Source organism: Salvelinus fontinalis, chromosome 11 (genome assembly GCF_029448725.1).
Source record: "Salvelinus fontinalis isolate EN_2023a chromosome 11, ASM2944872v1, whole genome shotgun sequence".
In the NCBI taxonomy this organism is placed as follows: Eukaryota; Metazoa; Chordata; class Actinopteri; order Salmoniformes; family Salmonidae; genus Salvelinus; species Salvelinus fontinalis.
Window position 1 is genome coordinate 37,848,575 of NC_074675.1, and position 21,248 is coordinate 37,869,822.

Below are 21,248 nucleotides of genomic sequence, written 5' to 3' on the forward strand. Positions count from 1 at the left end.
ATTTTGTTCTATGATATAATATCAGGCAGTTAACTTTTATGAATTATAAAGACTTTATGTGCTTATTTTGATGATATAAATGCTTCAAAATTCACAAAAAGTGACGTTAGCTGATGAAGATTATCTCATAGAACAAAATGTCTAAGATCTCCTAAGCTCGTGCCCCTGCACATTGACTCAGTACTGGTACTTTTTGTATATATTGTTATATATATATTGTTATATTGTTATATATATTGTTTTTATTGTGTTACTATTTTCTGTGTTACTATTTCCCCCTACCCCTACCCCTACCCACATGTTCATACTGTATTACCTCAACTACGACTTTTTCCACATTTTGTTTAGTTACAGCCTTATTCTAAAATGGATTACAAAAACACATTGTCCTCATCAATCTACACACAATAGCCCATAATGACAAAGAAAAAATATCACATTTACATAAGTATTTAGACCCTTTACTACTATGTTGAAGCACCTTTGGCAGCGATTACAGCATCAAGTCTTCTTGGGTATGACGTTACAAGGTTGGCACACCTGTATTTGGGGAGTTTCTTCCATTCTTCTCTGCAGATCATCTCAAGCTCCGCCAGGTTGGATGGGGAGCGTCGCTGCACAGCTATTTTCAGGTCTCTCCAGAGCTGTTCGATCGGGATCAAGTCCGGGCTCTGGCTGGGCCACTCAAGGACATTCATAGACTTGTCCCGAAGCCACTCCTGTTTTTTCTTGACTGTGGGCGTAGGTCGTTGTCCTGTTGGAAGGTGAACCTTCGCCCCAGTCTGAGGTCCTAGGGGCTCTGGAGCAGGTTTTCATCAAGGATCTTTCTGTACTTTGCTCCGTTCATCTTTGCCTCAATCCTGACTAGTCTCCCAGTCCCTGCCTCTGAAAAACATCCCCACAGAATGATGCTGCCACCACCATGCTTCCCTGTAGCGATGGTGACAGGTTTCCTCCAGACGTGACGCTTGGCATTCAGGCCAAAGAGTTCAATCTTGGTTTCATCAGACCAGAGAATCTTGTTTCTCATGGTCTGAGAGTCTTTAGGTGCCTTTTGGCAAACTCCAAGCAGGCTGTCATGTGCCTTTTACTGAGGAGTGGCTTCCATCTGGCCACTCTACGATAAATGCCTGATTGGTGGAGTGCTGCTGGAAGTCCTTCTGGAAGGATCCTCCATCTTCACAGAGGAAATCTGGAGCTCTAACAGTGTGACCACCGGGTTCTTGGTCACCGCCCCGACCAAGGCCCTTCTTCCCTGATTGCTCAGTTTGGCTGGGCAGCCAGCTCTAGGAAGGGTCTTGGTGGTTGCAAAGTTCTTCCATTTAAGAATGATGGAGGCCACTGTTGGGGACCTTCAATGGTGCAGAAATGTTTTGGTACCCTTCCCCGAACCTGTGCCTTGACACAATCCTGTCTCGGAGCTATACGGACAATTCCTTCGACCTCATGGCTTGGTTTTTGCTCTGACATGCACTGTCAACTGTGGGACCAATCAAGTTGTAGAAACATCAAGGATGGTCAATGGAAACAGGATGAACATCAATTTCGAGTCTCATAGCAAAGGGTCTGAATAGTTATGTAAATAAGGTATTCATTTTTTTTATACATTTGCAAAACAATTCAAAAAACCTGTTTTCGCTTTATCATTATGGGGTATTGTGTGTAGATTGCTGAGGATTTTTTGTTTAAATGTAATCATTTTTAGAATAAGGCTGTAAGGTAACAAAATGTAGAAAAAGTCAAGGGGTTCTGAATACTTTCCGAAAACACTGTATTAACCGGAAACAGCGTCTAAGATGGACAACTGTTGGTTTCAATGTAATCTACTCACGTTCGCATATGCCATTTCGTGGTGGTTCACATCTTTCTAGATCTGGATTTAGAGAGCCGGTTACTAGCGCTCAGTGCGCATTGAAGCAGACGGTGGATGAATATTAAATGTTTGGCTGTGAGTGATAAAAACAAATCTGCCTTTAAGAAAATTTCTTGAAGAATATTATGGATGTTTTGTGTACAAAGGTAATGACTAAAGTGTCTTGTCTTATTTAAAAAAAAATAATAATAATAATTTGACTTGTCTCTGTGGGAATTGTCTTTTTGGGCATGACTTCAACTAAACTGCAATACCAGAGTGGGCCTGTAGGTGCATTGAAAAGCGTGTCTCCAGACCGGAAACTGGGGCCTTGTTCTCAACCCCTACACGGTTGTAAAGGGTTAATGAGAGACAGATCTGCTGGGACTGACAGACACACTCCTTCTCTTTCTTCTCCTTTTTTTCTCTCCTCTCCTCCTTTTTTCCTTATTTAGGCTACCTTTCCTCTCTTCTCCTCTCTTCCTTTTTTTGTCTCCACTGATTCCTCCCTCTCACATTTTGTCTTCTGTAACTCTCGCTCTGTCTGTCACTCTCACTGTTTGTTTGTCTGTCTTTCACTGTCACTCTCTCATCTGTCTTGTGGAGGTTTGTTCGCTGTGCTGCAGGATTGGGTTTTTGTGTCTGTGTGCATGTCTGTCGTCTGCCGTTGTGTCTGTGTCTGTCATTTTCTTTGTGTGTGTGTGTGTGTGTGTGTGTGTGTGTGTGTGTGTGTGTGTGTGTGTGTGTGTGTGTGTGTGAGTGTGTGTGTGTGTGTGTGCGTGTGTGTGTGCGTGTGTGTGTGTGCGTGTGTTGTTCTGTCTCTCTATGTGTGTGTGTGTGTGTGTGTGTGTGTGTGTGTGTGTGTGTGTGTGTGTGTGTGTGTGACTATGTCTGTGTGTGGTCACAGTGCTGTGCTTCAACATATGCTGTGTAGGAGCAGGGGCCGGGAGAGAGACCTGCAGGGGCGGGGTCAAGCCTTCTGTCAACCTGGCAGCTCTCGCTCTGTGTTTGTGTGTGAGGGGAGGTTTTAGCCTGATCCTGATATCTGCTGCACTCAAAGGATTACAGTGCATGATGGGAAAGCTGAGCAGACACATCTGACACTGTGAATCACCTGCCATGCCACAGCCAGAAACTTCTCTGTCTCACAGACACACACACACACACTTGACACAACATGGTTAAACCTAGAAAACGTGTCATTACACACATTCAACAACACACACTCAGCATTATTTTGCTGCCATTTACTGTTTTCTATGTCCACTGTGGGAATGTGCTTCAGCTCTGTCCCCACCCTACTGCTGCAGTATCTCTCTCCTTCCTCCCTTCCCCTCTCCCTCTTTCTCTCTCTCACACCATCCCCTCTATCTCTCCCCCCTCTCTGTCCCCTCTCTCTCTTCCCCTCTCTTCCCTCTCTCTCTCCCGCCCCTTCTCTCTTCCCCTCTCTCTTCCCCTCACTTCCATCTCTCTCGCTTCCCCTCTCTTTCCCACCCCCTCTCTCTTCCCATTTCTCTCTCCTCCCCCACCTCACTCTCCCGCTCCCCATTTTCTCTTTCCATCTCCCTCCCCATATCAACACCCCTTCTCTGTCCCTCTCTCTCTGTCTAGTGAATAATATATGATGTGCTGTAGGTACAGAGTGCCGCTTTTTCTGTCAGATGACACAGACTGGGAGGAAGTAGCTCTTGTTAATGTCTGTTTCTACTGTGATGATGTGTGTTTCTACTGCAAGTGTGTGTCTACATTACATTTCAATACTGCAGATCTTCTTTCCTGGTTCTCCCCTATTTAACCATCACCATCACTCACACACATACTCACACATCCTCTGCAGCAGTGTCAATTGCAGTGTTATAGATCCTGCAGCGTGCGGCGTGTGTGTGTGAATGTAGTGGGACCAGTGTGGACTGGTCTGGATAAACAGGGCTTACAGGGAAAACAGTTGAGCACGGCCCAATCTCTCCCTGCGCATCATCAATCCTGTGTGTGTGTGTGTGTGTGTGTGTGTGTGTGTGTGTGTGTGTGTGTGTGTGTGTGTGTGTGTGTGTGTGTGTGTGTGTGTGTGTGTGTGTGTGTGTGTGTGTGTGTGTGTGTGTGTGTGTGGTTCTACCTATGATGTGAAATAGAAATTGGATAAATCAACATGTACTGTGGCTGTGAGACAAAGGCTCAAATTCCTTCGTGGATCGATAGTGTTGATCTGAGGTTATTTAAAGTTCTGCCTCGGCTCAGAGAACTCAATAGACCTGAAGACATCTTAGCTACCCAACATCATCTGACATCACACTTTGGTTTAAATACTATTTGAAATCATATCAGCTACTTTATCTGGGCTTGATTGAGCCTGCCTGGTGAAATAGAAACAATAGAATAGTCTCAAAGCTGCAAACCCCGCCCATCTGGCACTCCAGGCACGCTAGAGAAAACACTCAAAAGTATTTGAAGGATTTTCAAATACTAATTGAACCCAGGTCTGGAAGACATTTTAGTTATTCTATCTCCACCCTGATCTGAGGCCAGGGTTTATATGTGGTCACAGGTTATGTGACGAAACAAGTATAGTGTAGAGAATCATTGTACCATCTAAACTGCTGTGAAATGTCTTTCCATAACCAAAAGTATTGTATTTTCAGCTGTTTGAAGCTGGTGTACACAACCGAAAGTAAAAGCCGCAAAAACTAAACTTAAGAGCAGAAGGGATAGAACGCATCTACCGCTTCTTAGACTTACTTTCAATGAAAATGACATGTCTATAACTCTATGTGAATTTGGTCGGGTTGCGCAAAAAGTTACATATTGTAGCTTTAAAATCTCTACGGGATCGGTGTCCCTATACCGCTACGGTTGAGTTAACGTCCGCTAATGTGATTAGCATGACGTTGGAAATAACAAGAACATTTCCCAGGACATAGACATGTCTTATATGGGCAGAAAGCGTCAATTCTTGTTAATCTAACTGCACTGTCCAATTTACAGTAGCTATTACAGTGAAAAAAGACCATGCTATTGTTTGAGGAGAGCGCACAACAACAAAAAACTGTTATCACCGCAACTGGTTTGATACATTCACCTCTGAAGGTAAATAATGTACTTACATTCAGTAATCTTGCTCTGATTTGTAATTCTGAGGACCCCAGAGATAAAATGTAGCATAGTTTTGTTTTATAAAATCAATTTTTATATTCAAATGTAGTAACTGGGTTCTACAGTTTGAACCACTGCTGTCTCTGGCTCCACACCCACCCCGCCCGGCCATCTAGATGTGTGAAAGTTAGTATAATAATGATCCATGATGTATGACATTCCTGGGAATGTGTAAACTTAAATGTTGTATTACCATATCATTTTTGTATGTTCTCTATAGTTATGTGTTTGAAAATGTATCAATTGACCAATTCGGCACATTTGGGCAGACTTGATATAAAATATTGTCCAGTATTGCAATGCTTCACTGGATCAACCTGAAACTTTGCACACACACTCCTTCCATCTAGTGGCCAAAATACAAATTGCGCCTGAACTGCAATATTATATTATGGCCTTTCTCTTACATTTCAAAGATTAATTATTTTTATTTATTTATTTGAAAACACGTTTTTTTGTTTGTATTATCTTTTACTAGATCTAATGTTTTATATTCTCCTTCATTAATTTCACATTTCCACCCACTTCAGAGTGTTTCCTTTCAAATGGTATCAAGAATATGCATATCCTTGCTACAGGCAGTTAGAAATATATATATATTTTAAAGGGTCAGATTCTTAAGAGGTTGCGTCAAACTGATCAGGGAACAGTATTTATGATTTTTAATAATAATACAAATATTCCAAAACATCCATCCTGCTTGCAACAAGACACTAAAGTAATACTGTGCTTCTACACCTGCATTGCTTGCTGTTTGGGGTTTTAGGCTGGGTTTCTGTACAGCACTTTGAGATATCAGCTGATGTAAGAAGGGCTATATAAATAAATTTGATTTGATTTACTGCAAAGAATACAACACATTACTGAGTACCGCTCTCCATATTTTCAAGCATAGTGGTGGCTGCATAATTGTATGAGTATGCTTGTAATCGTTAAGGACTGTTGAGTTTTTCAGGATACAAAATAAACAGAATGGGGCTAAGCACAGGAAAAATCCTAGAAGAAAACTTGGTTCAGTATGCTTTCCACTAGACACTGGGAGATGAATTCACCTTTCAGCAGGACAATAACCTAAAACACAAGCCCAAATCTACACTAGAGTTGTTTACCAAGAAGACAATGAATGTTCCTCAGTGGCCGAGTTACGATTAAAGACTTACATCTTCTTGAAAATCTATGGCAAGTCCTGAAAATTGTTGTCTAGCAATGATCAACAGCTAATTTGACAGAGCTTGAAAAAAAAGATGAAGAATCGGCCAATGTTGTACAATCCAGGTGTGGAAAGCTCTTAGAAACTTACCCAGAAAGACTCTCAGCTGTAATCGCTGCCAGATGTGCTTCTACAAAGTATTGACTCGGGTGTGAATACTTATGTAAATGGGATATTTCTGTATTTCATTTTCAATAAATTAGCAAACATTTCTAAAAGCATGTTTTCACTTTGTGGTTATGGGGTTTGTGTGAAGATAAGTGTTAGGAAAAATATATATTTAATACATTTTTCATTCAGGCTTTAAAACAACAAATGTGGAGTAAGACAAAGGGGTATGAATAGTTTCTGAAGGCACTGTATATACTGTACAGTACAGAGGCCCAGCCCGTATCCCTGACCGTATTAGTGTGTAAACAGCATCCCATTGCTATAGCCCCATCTCATACTGACTAGTAATAAACTAGGGGTCCCCAATTAATTTCAGCCGTGGGACAATTTTTCCTTGAGCGGATGGTCGAGGGACCGGTACATAGTTAAAAATAATTTGCGAACTGAAAATTGACTGCAAGAATCCCAAACAGATATATTATTAGATATTTTTTCATATATTTTTTTACAAACCTTGATTAAGTTTGCCAGAGCCAGAACACACGTGGGGTGAAGTGGCGGCTTGAAAATGTCTCATTGGCTTTGCTACTCTGATTGGTTGGAGATGATCCAATCGCTGATTACCTTTTTGTACACCACCCCTCATTTTGACGTCACCACAAACGACTTCAATGATGGCAGTCTCTCTGAAGTATGTAGCGAACGATAGAGCAGTGGAAGAATTCAGTTTGAGTTGTCAGGCTATTGCCCTTACCCACCTATACAAGAGGAAAAATATGTGAAAATGATGTTCATTGACTACAGCTCAGCGTTCAAAATCATTGTCCCCTCCAAGCTCTTCACCAAGCTTACGGCCCTGGGACTGAACGCCTCCCTCTGCAACTGGATCCTGGACTTCCTGACGGGCTGACCTCAGGTGGTGAGTGTAGGCATTGTTACAGACTCCCACCACCCAAGCCATAGACTGTTCTCTGCTTCCGCATAGCAGATGGTACCGGTGCATCAAGTCTGACACCAACAGCTTCTAGAACAGCTCCTATCCCCATGCCATACGACTGCTAAATAGCTAACAAAATGGCTACACAGACTATCTGAGTTGTTCCTTGTATTTTATTCTTATTGTTGCTCTGTTTCTATGCACACTCACAGGGCCCTACACACTTACGCACACTGATACTCCAACACACATAAACAGCCAGTCATTTGCTCACACACACATAGTATGCACATACATTTATACTGACTCTACACACACCCACTCACATACAATCATCATATACGCTGCTGCTACTCTGTTCATAGTATTCAGTATCCTGATTCCTAGTCACCTTACCCCTATACACATCTACCTCTATCAGTCCAGTATCCCAGTAAATATGGTACTGGAACTGACCCGGTATATAGTACGCTTACTTACTTTATTGTGTTCTTGTTATTCCTTATTTTTATATCTTGTTTATTTTTGTTCTACCTTGTTATTTCTAGTATTACATTGTTATTGATTACTGCGTTGTTGGGGTTAGAGCTAGCAAGAAAGGCATTTCACTGTACTTCTGCATGTGACATTCAAACTTGAAACAAAGATTTACCACCCCTTACCACCTCCTGGGTCAGTGACTTGCTTAAACATAGTATATCACTATCTGACAAGCTCCTATATATTATTATTTAATCTCTCCCTCTAATACAAATACAGTACACTAAGTATACAAAACATTAAGAACACCTGCTCTTTCCTTGGCTTAGAATGATCAGGTGAATCCAGGTGAAAGTTATGATCCCTTATTGATGTCACTTGTTAAATCCACTTCATTCGGTGTGTATGAAGGGGAGGAGACAGGTTAAAGAAGGATTTTTAAGTCTTTGAGACACACCGGTTTGTGTGTGCAACTCAATATTAGGAAGGTGTTTCTGATGTTTGGTATAGTGTGTGTGTGTGTGTGTGTGTGTGTGTGTGTGTGTGTGTGTGTGTGTGTGTGTGTGTGTGTGTGGGTGTGGGTGTGTGTGTGGGTGTGTGTGTGTGTGTGTGTGTGGTTCTACCTATGATGTGAAATAGAAATTGGATGAATCAACACGTACTGTGGCTGTGAGACAAAGGAATTGTATTACTTTTATATTACTTTAGAATCCCTGAGGGGAAATGGATTTGTCAACGCAGCAAACACAATAGGCTACTATAAAAACCCTCCCTTCTGAATGAAAGTTCCATCCACTCCACCACTGCTTTGATCTCCTCCCATCAGGTCGGACATACCAGACAATGAAATGTCGCTCTGAACGCTTCGGTAGGAGTTTCATCCCTGGGGCTGTCACTATAATGAACAATTCTATGTACTGTGCCTTCAGAAAGTATTCATACCCCTTGCCTTACAGTGCCTTCGGAAAGTATTCAGACCCCTTGACTTTTCACATTTTGTTACGTTACAGCCTTATTCTAAAATGGATTCAATATTAAAAAATCATCAGCAATCTACAAACAATACTCCATAATGACAGTGAAAACATGTTTTTAGAAAGTTACCTTATTTACATAAGTATTCAGACCTTTAGCTATGAGACACAAAATCGAGCTCAGGTTCATCCTGTTTCCATTGATCATCCTTGAGATGTTTCTACAACTTGACTGGAGTCCACATGTGGTAAATTCAATGGATTGGACATGATTTGGAAAGGCACACGCCTGTTTATGTAAGGTCCCACAGTTGACAGTGCATGTAGGAGCAAAAACCAAGCCATGAGGTTGAAGGAATTGACCAAGAAACCGATGGTCAAACTGACAGAGCTCCAGAGTTCCTCTCTAGAGAAGAAGAGAAACTTCCAGAAGGGCAACCATCTCTGCAACACTCCACCAATCAGGCCTTTATGGTAGAGTAGCCAGACGGAAGCCACTCCTCAATAAAAGGCACATGACAGCCCGCTTGTTTGCCAAAAGGCACCTAAAGACTCTCAGACCATGAGAAACAAGATTCTCTGGTCTGATTAAAACAAGAATGAACTCTTTGGCCTGAATGCCAAGCGCCACGTCTGGAGGAAACCTGGCACCATCCCTACGGTGAATCATGCTGGTGGCAGCATCACGCTGTGGGGATGTTATTCAGCGCCAGGGACTGTGAGACTTGTCACGATCGAGGGAAAGACGAACAGAGCAAAGTACTGAGAGATCCTTGATGAAAACCTGCTCGGGACCTCAGACTGGGGCGAAGGTTCACCTTCCAACATGACAACGACCCTAAGCACATAGCCAAGACAAGGCAGGAGTGGCTTCGATACAAGTCTTTGAATGTCCTTGAGTTGCCCAGCCAGAGCCCGGACTTGAACCCAATCAAACATCTCTGGAGTGACCTTAAAATAGCTGTGCAGCGAACGCTCTCCATCCAACCTGACAGAGCTTGAGAGGATCTGCAGAGAAGAATGGGAGAAACTCCCCAAATACAGGTGTGCGAAGCTTGTAGCATCATACCCTAGAAGACTCGAGGCTGTAATCGCTGTTAAAGGTGCTTCAAAAAAGTATTGAGTTAAGGGTCTGAATACTTATGTAAATGTAATATTTGCTCAAATTTCGGAAAATATGCTTTTGAATTGTCATTATAGGGTATTGTGTATAGTTTGAGTTTTTATTTTTTTTAAATCACTTTTAGAATAAGGCTGTAACGTTACAAAATATGGAAAAAGTCAAGGCGTCTGAATACTTTATGAATGCAATGTATAGTGGAGTGACACTTAAATACATTTTTCTAACTAGAACTTGTGTCTCCATAAGTAACACCTGTGTGTGGCATGGGGCACTGCATGCCAGCATTGTCTGTGTGCCAGCCTTTGCCAAGTCTCCAACCATGCCTTTCCATCTCTCTATCTCTCTCCCTCCTTCCTTCCTCCCCATCTCTTTCGCTAACCCTCCCATCTCTCCCCCCTCTCTCTCTATCTCTCTTTCTGTCTCCCTCCCCCCTCCCTCCAACCGTCTACCTCCCTCCCTCCCTTTCTCCAGTCTCTCTTGTTAACAATGGTAGCTGTTCAGATCTAATGATGTCGTAGTAGTAGAGCCAGTCAGTGTTAAATATCAACTGCTCCTATGCCTTTTAACACTCACTGACTGAAGGTTGGGATTCATTACCTGGGCAACGCTATTTTGTACATTCTAAAAAGCCTATGAGAAAAGGTATCTTGCTCTCTTATTTTCTCAAATTACCATGCATATAGATATATTTCTCTAGGCGTGTCACGCCCTGACTTTAGTTATATTTGCTTTCTTTATTATTTGGTTAGGTCAGGGTGTGACAAGGGGTGGTTTGTTTAGTTTTTGTATTGTCTAGGGGTTTTTGTCTTGTCTAGGGTTTTTTGTTATCTATGGGGATTTTGTATTGTCTAGGGGTTGTAGGTTTATGGTGGCCTGAGTGGGTTACCAATCAGAGACCTGTTTATTGTTGTCTCTGATTGGGGAGCCTATTTAGGTTGCCATTTTCCATGTTGGTTTGGTGGGTAGTTGTCCATGTTTAGTTGCCTGTGAGCGCTACGTTGGCTTCACGTTTCGTTTGTTATTTTGTTAGTTTGTTAAGTGTTCTTCGTTGAATTAAAAGATGTATTCCAATTGCGCTGCACCTTGGTCCACTCCTTTAAACGGCCGTGACAGAACTACCCACCAAAAAAGGACCAAGCAGCGTGGAGGAGAGGACTGGACATGGGAGGACATCCTGGACGGCAAGGGATCCTACACATGGGAGGAGATCCTGGCTGGAAGGGATCGCCTCCCATGGGAACAGGTGGAGGCAGCCAGGAGAGCGGAGGCAGCAGGAAAGGGGAACCAGCGGTACGAGGGAACACGGCTGGCAAGGAAGCCCGAGAGGCAGCCCCCCCCAAAAATGGGGAGGGCACACGGGGAGTGTGGCAGAGTCAGGTTGGAGACCTGAGCCAACTCCCCGTGCTTACTGTGGCAAGCATGGGACTGGTCATACCCCGTGCTATGGGGTGATGCTCACTGTGTCGAGGCGGGGCATTCACAGGCCGGTGTGCTCGGTGCCAGCGTCCCGCATTTGCGGGGTGGAAGCTGGCATCCAGCCAGAACGGGTGGGGCCAGCTCTGCGCTCGAGACCGCCGGTACGCCTCCACGGCCCAGTGTATCCGGTGCCTCGGCCAAGGACAAGGCCTCCTGCATGTCTCCCCAGCCTGGTGAGTCCGGTGCCTGTGCTAAGTCCTAACCCTCCTGCATGTCTCCCCAGCCTGGTGAGTCCAGTGCCTTCTCCCAGAGCCAGGCCTCCTGTGTGTCTCTCTATTCCAGTGATGATCCATGGCAAGAAGCCTCCAGTGGTGATCCATGGCACGCAGCCTCCAGTGATGATCCATGGCACGAAGCCTCCAGTGATGATCCATGGCAAGAAGCCTCCAGTAGTAATGATCCATGGCAAGAAGCCTCCAGTGATGATCCATGGCAAGAAGCCTCCTGTGATGATCCATGGCAAGAAGCCTCCAGTGATGATCCATGGCAAGAAGCCTCCAGTGATGATCCATGGCACGAAGCCTCCAGTGATGATCCATGGCACGAAGCCTCCAATGAGGATCCATGGCACGAAGCCTCCAGTGATGATCCATGGCACGAAGCCTCCAGTGATGATCCATGGCACGAAGCCTCCAGTGATGATCCATGGCACGAAGCCTCCAGTGATGATCCATGGCACGAAGCCTCCAGTGATGATCCATGGCACGAAGCCTCAAATGAGGATCCATGGCACGAAGCCTCCAGTGAGGAGTTATGGCACGAGGCCTCCAACAAAGGCCGTCAGTCCGGAGCCTCCAGCGACGCCCTCCTGTCCGGAGTCGCCCTCCTGTCCGGAGTCGCCCTCCTGTCCGGAGTCGCCCTCCTGTCCGGAGCCCGCTGCGAGGGTCCCCAGACCGGAGTCGCCTGTGAGGGTCCCCGCTCTAGAGGCGCCACCAAAGTTGGCCAAGCCAGAGGTGGAGCGGGGTCTGCGTCCCTCACCAGAGCCGCCACCGCGGGGAGATACCCACCCAGACCCTCCCATATAGGTTTAGGTTTGCGGCTGGGAGTCTGCGCCTTTGGGGGGGTACTGTCACGCCCTGACTTTAGTTATATTTGCTTTCTTTATTATTTGATTAGGTCAGGGTGTGACAAGGGGTGGTTTGTTTAGTTTTTGTATTGTCTAGGGGTTTTTGTTATCTATGGGGATTTTGTATTGTCTATGGATTGTAGGTTTATGGTGGCCTGAGTGGGTTCCCAATCAGAGACAGCTGTTTATCGTTGTCTCTGATTGGGGAGCCTATTTAGGTTGCCATTTTCCATATTGGTTTGGTGGGTAGTTGTCCATGTTTAGTTGCCTGTGTGCACTACGTTGGCTTCACGTTTCGTTTGTTAAGTGTTCTTCGTTGAATTAAAAGATGTATTCCAATCGCGCTGCACCTTGGTCCACTCCTTTAAACGGTCGTGACAAAGTGTCTTTCGCTCTTATTTTCTCTAATTATCATGCATATAAATATATTTCTCTAGGTGTGTTGTGCTTTGCTTGACGATAAATGTTTTGTGATTTTAGAACTTCCAGGCCCTCCCAAGGCAGCCGGTGCAGATCACTAAGAAGCAATATGTTCAAGGTACAGTTAATCACACACACACACACATTCAAATTCAAATCCGGTCTAATTATGCATTATGCACAGCCTCTCCATATGTTCAAGGTAAAATTAATCACCACTCGCACGCACACAAATACACACAAACACATGCTGATCTTAACTTTTTTTGTACAGGCTTCCTACTTTTCACTCTGTCATTTAGGTTAGTATTGTGGCGTAACTACAATGTTGTTGATCCATTCTCAGTTTTCTCCTATCACAGCCATTAAACTCTGTAAATGTTTTAAAGTCACCATTGGCCTCAATCCCTGAGCAGTTTCCTTCCTCTCCGGCAACAGTTGTGTACAGGAGATTCGTCACACTAGTCTTGCAGACATGTACACTTTCTCTCTCCTTTTATTCACCATGGTCATCACTAGTTCTATGGTTCTCTTTCTCCCTGCCTTCGGTGAGTCGTAGGTGCTAGCATCAGCACTCCCTGCCCTGCCACTCACCCATCATATCTCCAGAGCACCTACTCATCAACTCTATCTCTCGCTCTCTCTCTAACTCTCTTTTTCTCTCTCAATTCAAGGACTTTATTGGCATGGGAAACATATGTTAACTTTGCCAAAGCAAGTGAAGTAGACAATAAACAAAAGTGAAATTAACAATAACAATTAACAGTAAACATTACACAGCAGTTCCAAAACAATAAAGACATTTCAAATGTTTAGATTTCCTACTGCCAAGTTTACGCCTTCACTATTACAGTGGAACGTTTTGTCCAGGAAGTTGTCTATAAGGGATTGAATTTGTTGTTGCCTAATTGTTTCCACACTACTTTCCTTCCATTTATAGCATTTCTTAATATTATTCACTTCCTTTGGCTTTGATGCCTCATGATTGAGTATTGCTCTGTTCAAGTAGACTGATTTTGCTGTGATCTGATAAGGGTGTCAGTGGGCTGACTGAACGCTCTGAGAGACTCTGGATTGAGGTCAGTGATAAAGTAGTCTACAGTACTACTGCCAAGAGATGAGCTATAGGTGTACCTACCATAGGAGCTCTCTCTCTCGCTCTCTCTCGCTCTCTCTTTGAAGGTGATTGAAGCCCTAATCAGTCCTTATTAGAGGTGTTACACTGTGTTTTGTTGCATTGTGTGTGTGTGCAAGCGTCCGAGGTGTGTGCGTGATGGTGAACAGTAGGGGACGTTTTTCTCTTCTACTCAGTCGAGGTCAGCACTTACCTGCCCAGGATAATGACGTGGTGTTAGATTTGTCCTGATGGGATTCTCTACCTCAACCAACGACCCAGCTTCTAACCTAGCTAGTTTACTGCTAACCACGACCCAGTTTCTTACCTAGCTAGTTTACTGCTAACCATATAGTGGATGATGGACTAACTATTCATCTCTCCCCCTTGTCTCTTTTTTTCTCTCACCTGTCTACTACATCTATTTTCTTTCTCTCTCTCTCTTTCTCTCTCTCTCTCTCTCTCTTTCTCTCTCTTGCTGTCTTCTCCATCGCTCCTATATATTTTCCCTACCTCACTATTTCTCACTATATTTCCTTCTTATATTTCTATATAGAAAAAAAACACTTACTTAATTATTTTTTCCTCTTTTAATTGAAGTCAGGAGATGTCCTCTAGTTAACTTCTAACACATGTTGTATTTATAGGGCTGCCAGTTAATTAAAGCACTGACTGGCTGGCTGACTTGCTAGGAAACTCACCAACACTACTCACTATAGAATGGAGCGGTGACAAGGCCGTTATAACACATTTATAACCTGAACAGTGTTATTACATTATTCATGCTCACCGTAGGATGGTAGCTGTGTTATATCTTTATAAAAGTGGAAGTTGGGGTTTATAGCTGGGTATTTTATTTTAAATTCATTTTCTTTTCTTTATACAGGATAGTCCATTCAGTAACACTTGCCACTGTTTTCCAGGGAGTCCTGGGTAGTAGGATTGTACTATATTAACATGATTGGTACAGTAATATGGTAACGTAGATTCATGGTGTCCCTCATGGCTGTGTGTTTGGTACTCTCAGGAAAGGAAGCAGAGGTGGTGACGGTTCACCCACGGGCCATGTTCATCCCCCAGGACGGCTACACCTTCCTGGCTGCAGGTAGGCGAAGGTCACACTGGCCATATCATTCATTATTAGTGTACTTGTGTCAGCAAGTTAATCCCCATGCTCATTGTTATTATTCTGTTTTTTATACTGCTGAAGCAAGTACTCTTTTCTTTAGGAAATGTACCTTTTCTAGTTGTTGTTTTTTTAAACCCCCTTTTAGAACCAAGACACACAAAAAATATCAATTGAGTGAATGTTTCACTTTCAGGGGTTAATGTACTGTATCGTTTTCCCTTCATTTTATTTTGCTGGGCTCTAATAACTAGCCTGGGTGGGATCGAAGGAGGGGGTCTATCTATCGTTCTTCCCCCCCAGTACAGCTTTTCCTCGTGGTCTGTGTATAGTAGACTGAGCCATCTGGCCTAGATTATACTGTATGTATGTACAGTTGAAGTCGGAGGTTTACATACACCTTAGCCAAATACATTTAAACTCAGTTTTTCACAATTCCTGACATTTAATCCTCGTAAAAATTCCCTGTTTTAGGTCAGTTAGGATCACCACTTTATTTTAAGAATGTGAAATGTCAGAATAATAGTACAGATAATTATTTCAGCTTTTATTTCTTTCATCACAGTAGGTCAGCAGTTTACATACACTCAATTAGTATTTGGTAGCATTGCCTTTGAATTGTTTAACTTGGGTCAAATGTTTTGGGTAGCCTTCCACAAGCTTCCCACAATAAGTTTGGTGAATTTTGACCCATTCCTCCTGACAGAGCTGGTGTAACTGAGTCAGGTTTGTAGGCCTCCTTGCTGGCACACGCTTTTTCAGTTATGCCCACAAATTATCTCTGGGATTGAGGTCAAGGCTTTGTGATGGCCACTCCAATACCTTGCCTTTGTTGTCCTTAAACCATTTTGCCACAACTTTGGAAGTATGCTTGGTGTCATTGTCCATTTGGAAGACCCATTTGCGACCAAGCTTTAACTTCCTGACTGATGTCTTGAGATGTTGCTTCAATATATCCACATAATTTTCCCGCCTCATGATGCCATCTATTTTGTGAAGTGTACCAGTCCCTCCTGCAGCAAAGCACCCTCACAACATGATGCTGCCACCCCCGTGCTTCACGGTTGGGATGGTGTTCTTCAGCTTGCAAGCATCCCCCTTTTTCCTCCTGTAACGGTTTTCTTCCAGGGGTGAAGGAGAGGACCAAAGTGCAGCGCGGCTAGTGTTAAACATGTTTAATAAAGAACAAGTAAAACACTACAAACAACAATACAAAATAACAAATGTGCAAAAACCGACACAGACCTATCTGGTGTAGACAATCACAGAGACAGGAAACAAACACCCACAAAATCCCAACACAAAACAAGCCTCCTATATATGATTCTCAATCAGGGACAACGATTACCATCTGCCTCTGATTGAGAACCATTTTAGGCTGGACATAGAAACAGACAAACTAGACACACAACATAGAATTCCCACCCAGCTCACGTCCTGACCAACTAAACACATACAAAACAACAGAAAACAGGTCAGGAACGTGACACCTCCAAACATAACAATGGTCATTATGGCAAAACAGTTCTATTTTTGTTTCATCAGACCAGAGAACATTTCTCCAAAAAGTGTGATCTTCGTCCCCATGTGCAGTTGCAAACCGTAGTCTGGCTTTTTTATGGCGGTTTTGGAGCAATGGCTTCTTCGTTGCTGAGCGGCCCTTCAGGTTATGTCGATATAGGACTCGTTTTACTGTGGATACTTTTGTACCGGTTTCCTCCAGCATCTTCACAAGGTCCTTTGCTGTTGTTCTGGGATTGATTTGCGCTTTTTGCACCAAAGTGCGTTCATCTCTAGGAGACAGAATGCGTCTCCTTTCTGAGCGGTATGACGGCTGCGTGGTCCCATGGTGTTTATACTTGCGTACTATTGTTTGTACAGATGAACGTGGTACCCTCAGGCATTTGGAAATTGCTCCCACGGATGAACCAGACTTTACAATCTTTTTCTGAGGTCTTGGCTGATTTATTTAGATGTTCCCATGATGTCAAGCAAAGAGGCACTGAGTTTGAAGGTAGACCTTGAAATACATCCAGAGGTACACCTCCAATTGACTCAAATTATGTCAATTAGCCTATCAGAAGCTTCTAAAGCCATGACATAATTTTCTGGAATTTTCCAAGCTGTTTAAAGGCAGTCAACTTAGTGTATGTAAACCTCTGACCAACTGGAATTGTGATACAGAGAATTATAAGAGAAATAATCTGTAAACAATTGTTGGAAAAATGACTTGTGTCATGCACAAAGTAGATGTCCTAACCAACTTGCCAAAACAATAGTCTGTTAACAAGAAATGTGTGGAGTGGTTGAAAAACAAGTTTTATTGACTCCAACCTAAGTGTATGTAAACTTCCGACATCAACTGTGTGTGTGTGTGTGTGTGTGTGTGTGTGTGTGTGTGTGTGTGTGTGTGTTTAGGCCAAGATGATTTGACCCTTCGGACTTATCGACTGTAGATGCTCTATCTTTGGTCATCTTATTTTATTCGTGTTTGGATCAATAGGAAGATGCTAGTTGGTAGTGTTTTTATCACTGAAAAAAAATCTCACTGGGGCAGACCTTCCCGAAACGACTCTATTACACACACACATGGGCAAGCGCATCCAGACACACACACACAACCCCCCATCCCACACATAGTATTCTCTGGACTACAAATGGTCCCAGAGGGAAATGTGATCTCACGCATAAAACATTGATGGAGAGATCTTTAGAAACTCCCCTTTATCTGCCTATCATTATCAGAAACACACACACACACTCACGCACGCACACACACACACACACACACACCCTTTATCAGCCTATTATCAAAGCACACTGCACTAAACTAGCTATCTTTATACCAGCCAACCAATATTAAATCAGACAGGCCCAGCTCATCTAGCACAGTCAGGCAGGCACATTTTATCATTTTATGGCCGATTTCATTCGGCTGCAGGAGGGAAATGTGATTGTTTTGTCATTTTTTATGAGAGGAGAGGGGAGGATAGGGTTCCGGCGGAGAAAATTGTCTATGCCGCTGTCGAGAGTGACACTGTTGAGATAGACCAATGACTGTATATGAATGGACAAAGCCATCAATCATGTGACACCAGTCATTCCTATGTGAAGACTCAGTAGTGCATTTGAAACCAAGGAATCCGGAGGCAGTTTGAGCTACTCCAGGAAGAGACGTTGCAGGCTGGCTCAGTGCTGCCGTTTCTCAGTGAGTATCTCAAGTTGAAGGCCGACCGGGGTCCTGCAGGCTGCCATCAGCAACTCAATTAACCTTATAACTTCTTCTGTGTGCAATTTTTAAATAATCTGTTCAAGGACATACATCTGGTGTCCTAGAAGCCAATGTGTCGTTATGTGTGTGTCTACATTTGCAAGATGGGAGTGACTCGGTCAGTTTTTTGTGTCCTCGTGTGTGTGTGTGTGTTTGTGTGTCCTCATGTATGTGCATGTTTTCGTGTGTCCTTGTGCGTGTGCTTGTGTGTCCTCGTGTGTGTGCGTGTGTTATGAAGCTCATCAAAAGACATCGGTAGCTAGCTAGATAGTAATTTGGCTAAAAACAATGTATTACCACGCTGATTGTTGCTGCTCAGCGTTATCATGGCTTCAAACATTGCTGTCGGTGATGTCGAATCCAGCGTTTTTAGCTACAGAGTTATTCGTTAGTGTTCTGTAGCTGTACCGTTTCGTAGTTAGATTTACTTTCTCAAAACGGGGCCAGTGACTTGTGCGTGAGTATTAACAACACACGCTGTGACATCGTTGCGTGAGACCAGTCATTGAGTACGGCCATGTGTAACCCCACCCACCAGCCTACTTGGTTGGAGGTCAGTACCAGGTATCAAACGAGGCTGGATATATCCCGCTTGGTTCCAGGAATCAAGCAGGCCATGGCCAAGTGGGAATGAAATAGGAACCGTGATATTCACAGCAAGGCACGGCCCTGCAGTGGAAAAACATCATTAGAGGCTAATAGCTGAGTACACGTTTGTTTTACTGTGGAGAGAGAATACAGGGCCGGCCATCGACATTCTCATCAAGCCCAGTTTGGAGCCCCAGCACTAAAATCAATGTTCAATCCACTAATTGAATTACACTGAATTACAGTGTGATGTGTGTGTCAGCATTCCCCCTCTATCTCTTTCTCTCCAGTAGGTGTATGTCAGTAATGGTAATTCTCTTGAACATTCCAGCCTGACAGCAGTATGATAAGGGATAGCAAGGTGTGGCTCACACATACACACACAACAGAGACAGTCTGTCTGTCTATCCGGAGAGGAACATGCGCAAGTGTGTCATCATCATGTGATAGGCTGCGTTTGGGAGGGAGGGGTCTTGGAGATGGGAGGTGGGGGGGGGGGGGGGTGTCACAGATTATAAGGGGTTCGGGGTGTTAATGGGATGGGGGTAAGGTAACTCAGGCCCCCAGGCGTCTCACAGGAGGGACTGGCTGGCTGCCTGCCTGCCTCATCAGCCATTCTCTCTCATCTGACAACGGGACCAGGCGGGGAGGAACACTCATCTGTTCCCCTCTCTTTTCCTCTCTCTCGCTCTCCCTCTCTTTCTGTATCTGCCTCCTCCCCATTATTTTGTCTCTCTCCACCTCTCCCATCCCTCTCTCTCTCCTGCTCTCTCTCTCTCAACACACATGTTGTTTACAACCTCTCCCTCGATTCTCTTATCTCTCTTGGCCTTTCTGTTAAATGACATTAGCGCTGACTACCTGGTTCATTATCAGCTGATTACATTATCAGTTAATATACAAATGTTGAGCGATGATGGTAGTGAAAATGAACAGTAGTGTGGAGGAGAATGATAGTGGTGTGTGTGTCAGATTTCTGCCAGGTGGAACTGCGTCTGCTGGCTCACCTCTCGTCAGACCCTGAGCTGCAGAGAATCTTCAACAACCCACAGGCCGACGTCTTCACCATGCTGGCCTCACAGTGGTGGGTCTCACACACACACACACACACACACACACACACACACACAAACAGTCTCGCAGTGGGGGGTATCACAGACAAACAGTCTCAAACTCTATTGACACACACACACACACACACACACACACACAGTCTCGCAGTTTTTAGTATCACACACACACACACACAAACTAATATGATATTCACGCATCTCACACAGTTTTGCCTCTCATAATTCTATGACCTCTGATTTCCTCTCCTCCCTGCTACACTAGTTTCCTCCTCTCTGTCTGTCTTTTAGTTGTACTTAACAGGACTGCTTTGGGCATGCTCAGTTCACACACCACTCAGCCGTTTGGGATGAGCCTATCAACGGGAGCCTCATACCGTATTCCCACATTCACACTCTCTCACACACACACACACACACACAGCCCATCAGTCTGCCCAAACCGCAGCATCACTTCAAACGCTTGCAGCCTTGTTGCCATGACTACAGCAGCAACTGGCGTATGAGGCTCCTTCCTCTATGTCAGGGCACCCCCAGGTCGGTCGCCGCAGTGATTACACGGTCGCGTTTTGATGTTACAAAGGGACCCTGTGGTGAGAAAAACAAGGGAGACCATTATAACTGTTAGAACCCTCTGTCAGAACACTGTTAACCACTGATAGAACTGTTGGTACACTGATAGAACTGTTGCTACACTGATAGAACTGCTGCTACACTGATAGAACTGTTGGTACACTGATAGAACTGTTGGTACACTGATAGAACTGTTGGTACACTGATAGAACTGTTGGTACACTGATAGAACTGTTGCTACACTGATAGAACTGCTGCTACACTGATAGAACTGTTGGTACACTGATATAACTGTTGGTACACTGATAGAACTGTTGCTACACTGATAGAACTGTTGCTACACTGATAGAACTGCTGCTACACTGATAGAACTGTTGCTACACTGATAGAACTGTTGCTACACTGATAGAACTGTTGCTACACTGATAGAACTGTTGGTACACTGATAGAACTGTTGCTACACTGTTAGAACAATGGCCTTCCGAGTGGCGCAGTGGTCTAAGGCACTGCATCGCAGTGCTAGCTGTGCCACTAGAGATTCTTGGTTCGAGTCCAGGCTCTGTCGCAGCCGGCCGCGACCGGTAGACCCATGGGGCACAATTGGCCCAGCGTCGTCCGGGTTAGGGGAGGGTTTGGCTGGCGTGGATGTCCTTGTCCCATCGCGCACTAGCGACTCCTGTGGCGGGCCGGGCGCAGTGCACGCTGACACG

At 44.1% G+C, this 21,248-nt stretch overlaps 1 protein-coding gene across 1 annotated transcript in view; it reads left to right on the forward strand.

Annotated features, from left to right (window-relative positions):
- Positions 1 to 21,248, forward strand: part of poln (polymerase (DNA directed) nu) — a 93,667-nt gene that overhangs the window by 41,332 nt on the left and 31,087 nt on the right. Inside the window, exons 19-21 of the mRNA XM_055937022.1 lie at positions 12,857 to 12,914; positions 14,938 to 15,015; positions 19,868 to 19,979. Of these exons, the coding sequence (XP_055792997.1) occupies positions 12,857 to 12,914; positions 14,938 to 15,015; positions 19,868 to 19,979 (248 nt within the window). The remainder of the gene's footprint in view (positions 1 to 12,856; positions 12,915 to 14,937; positions 15,016 to 19,867; positions 19,980 to 21,248) is intronic.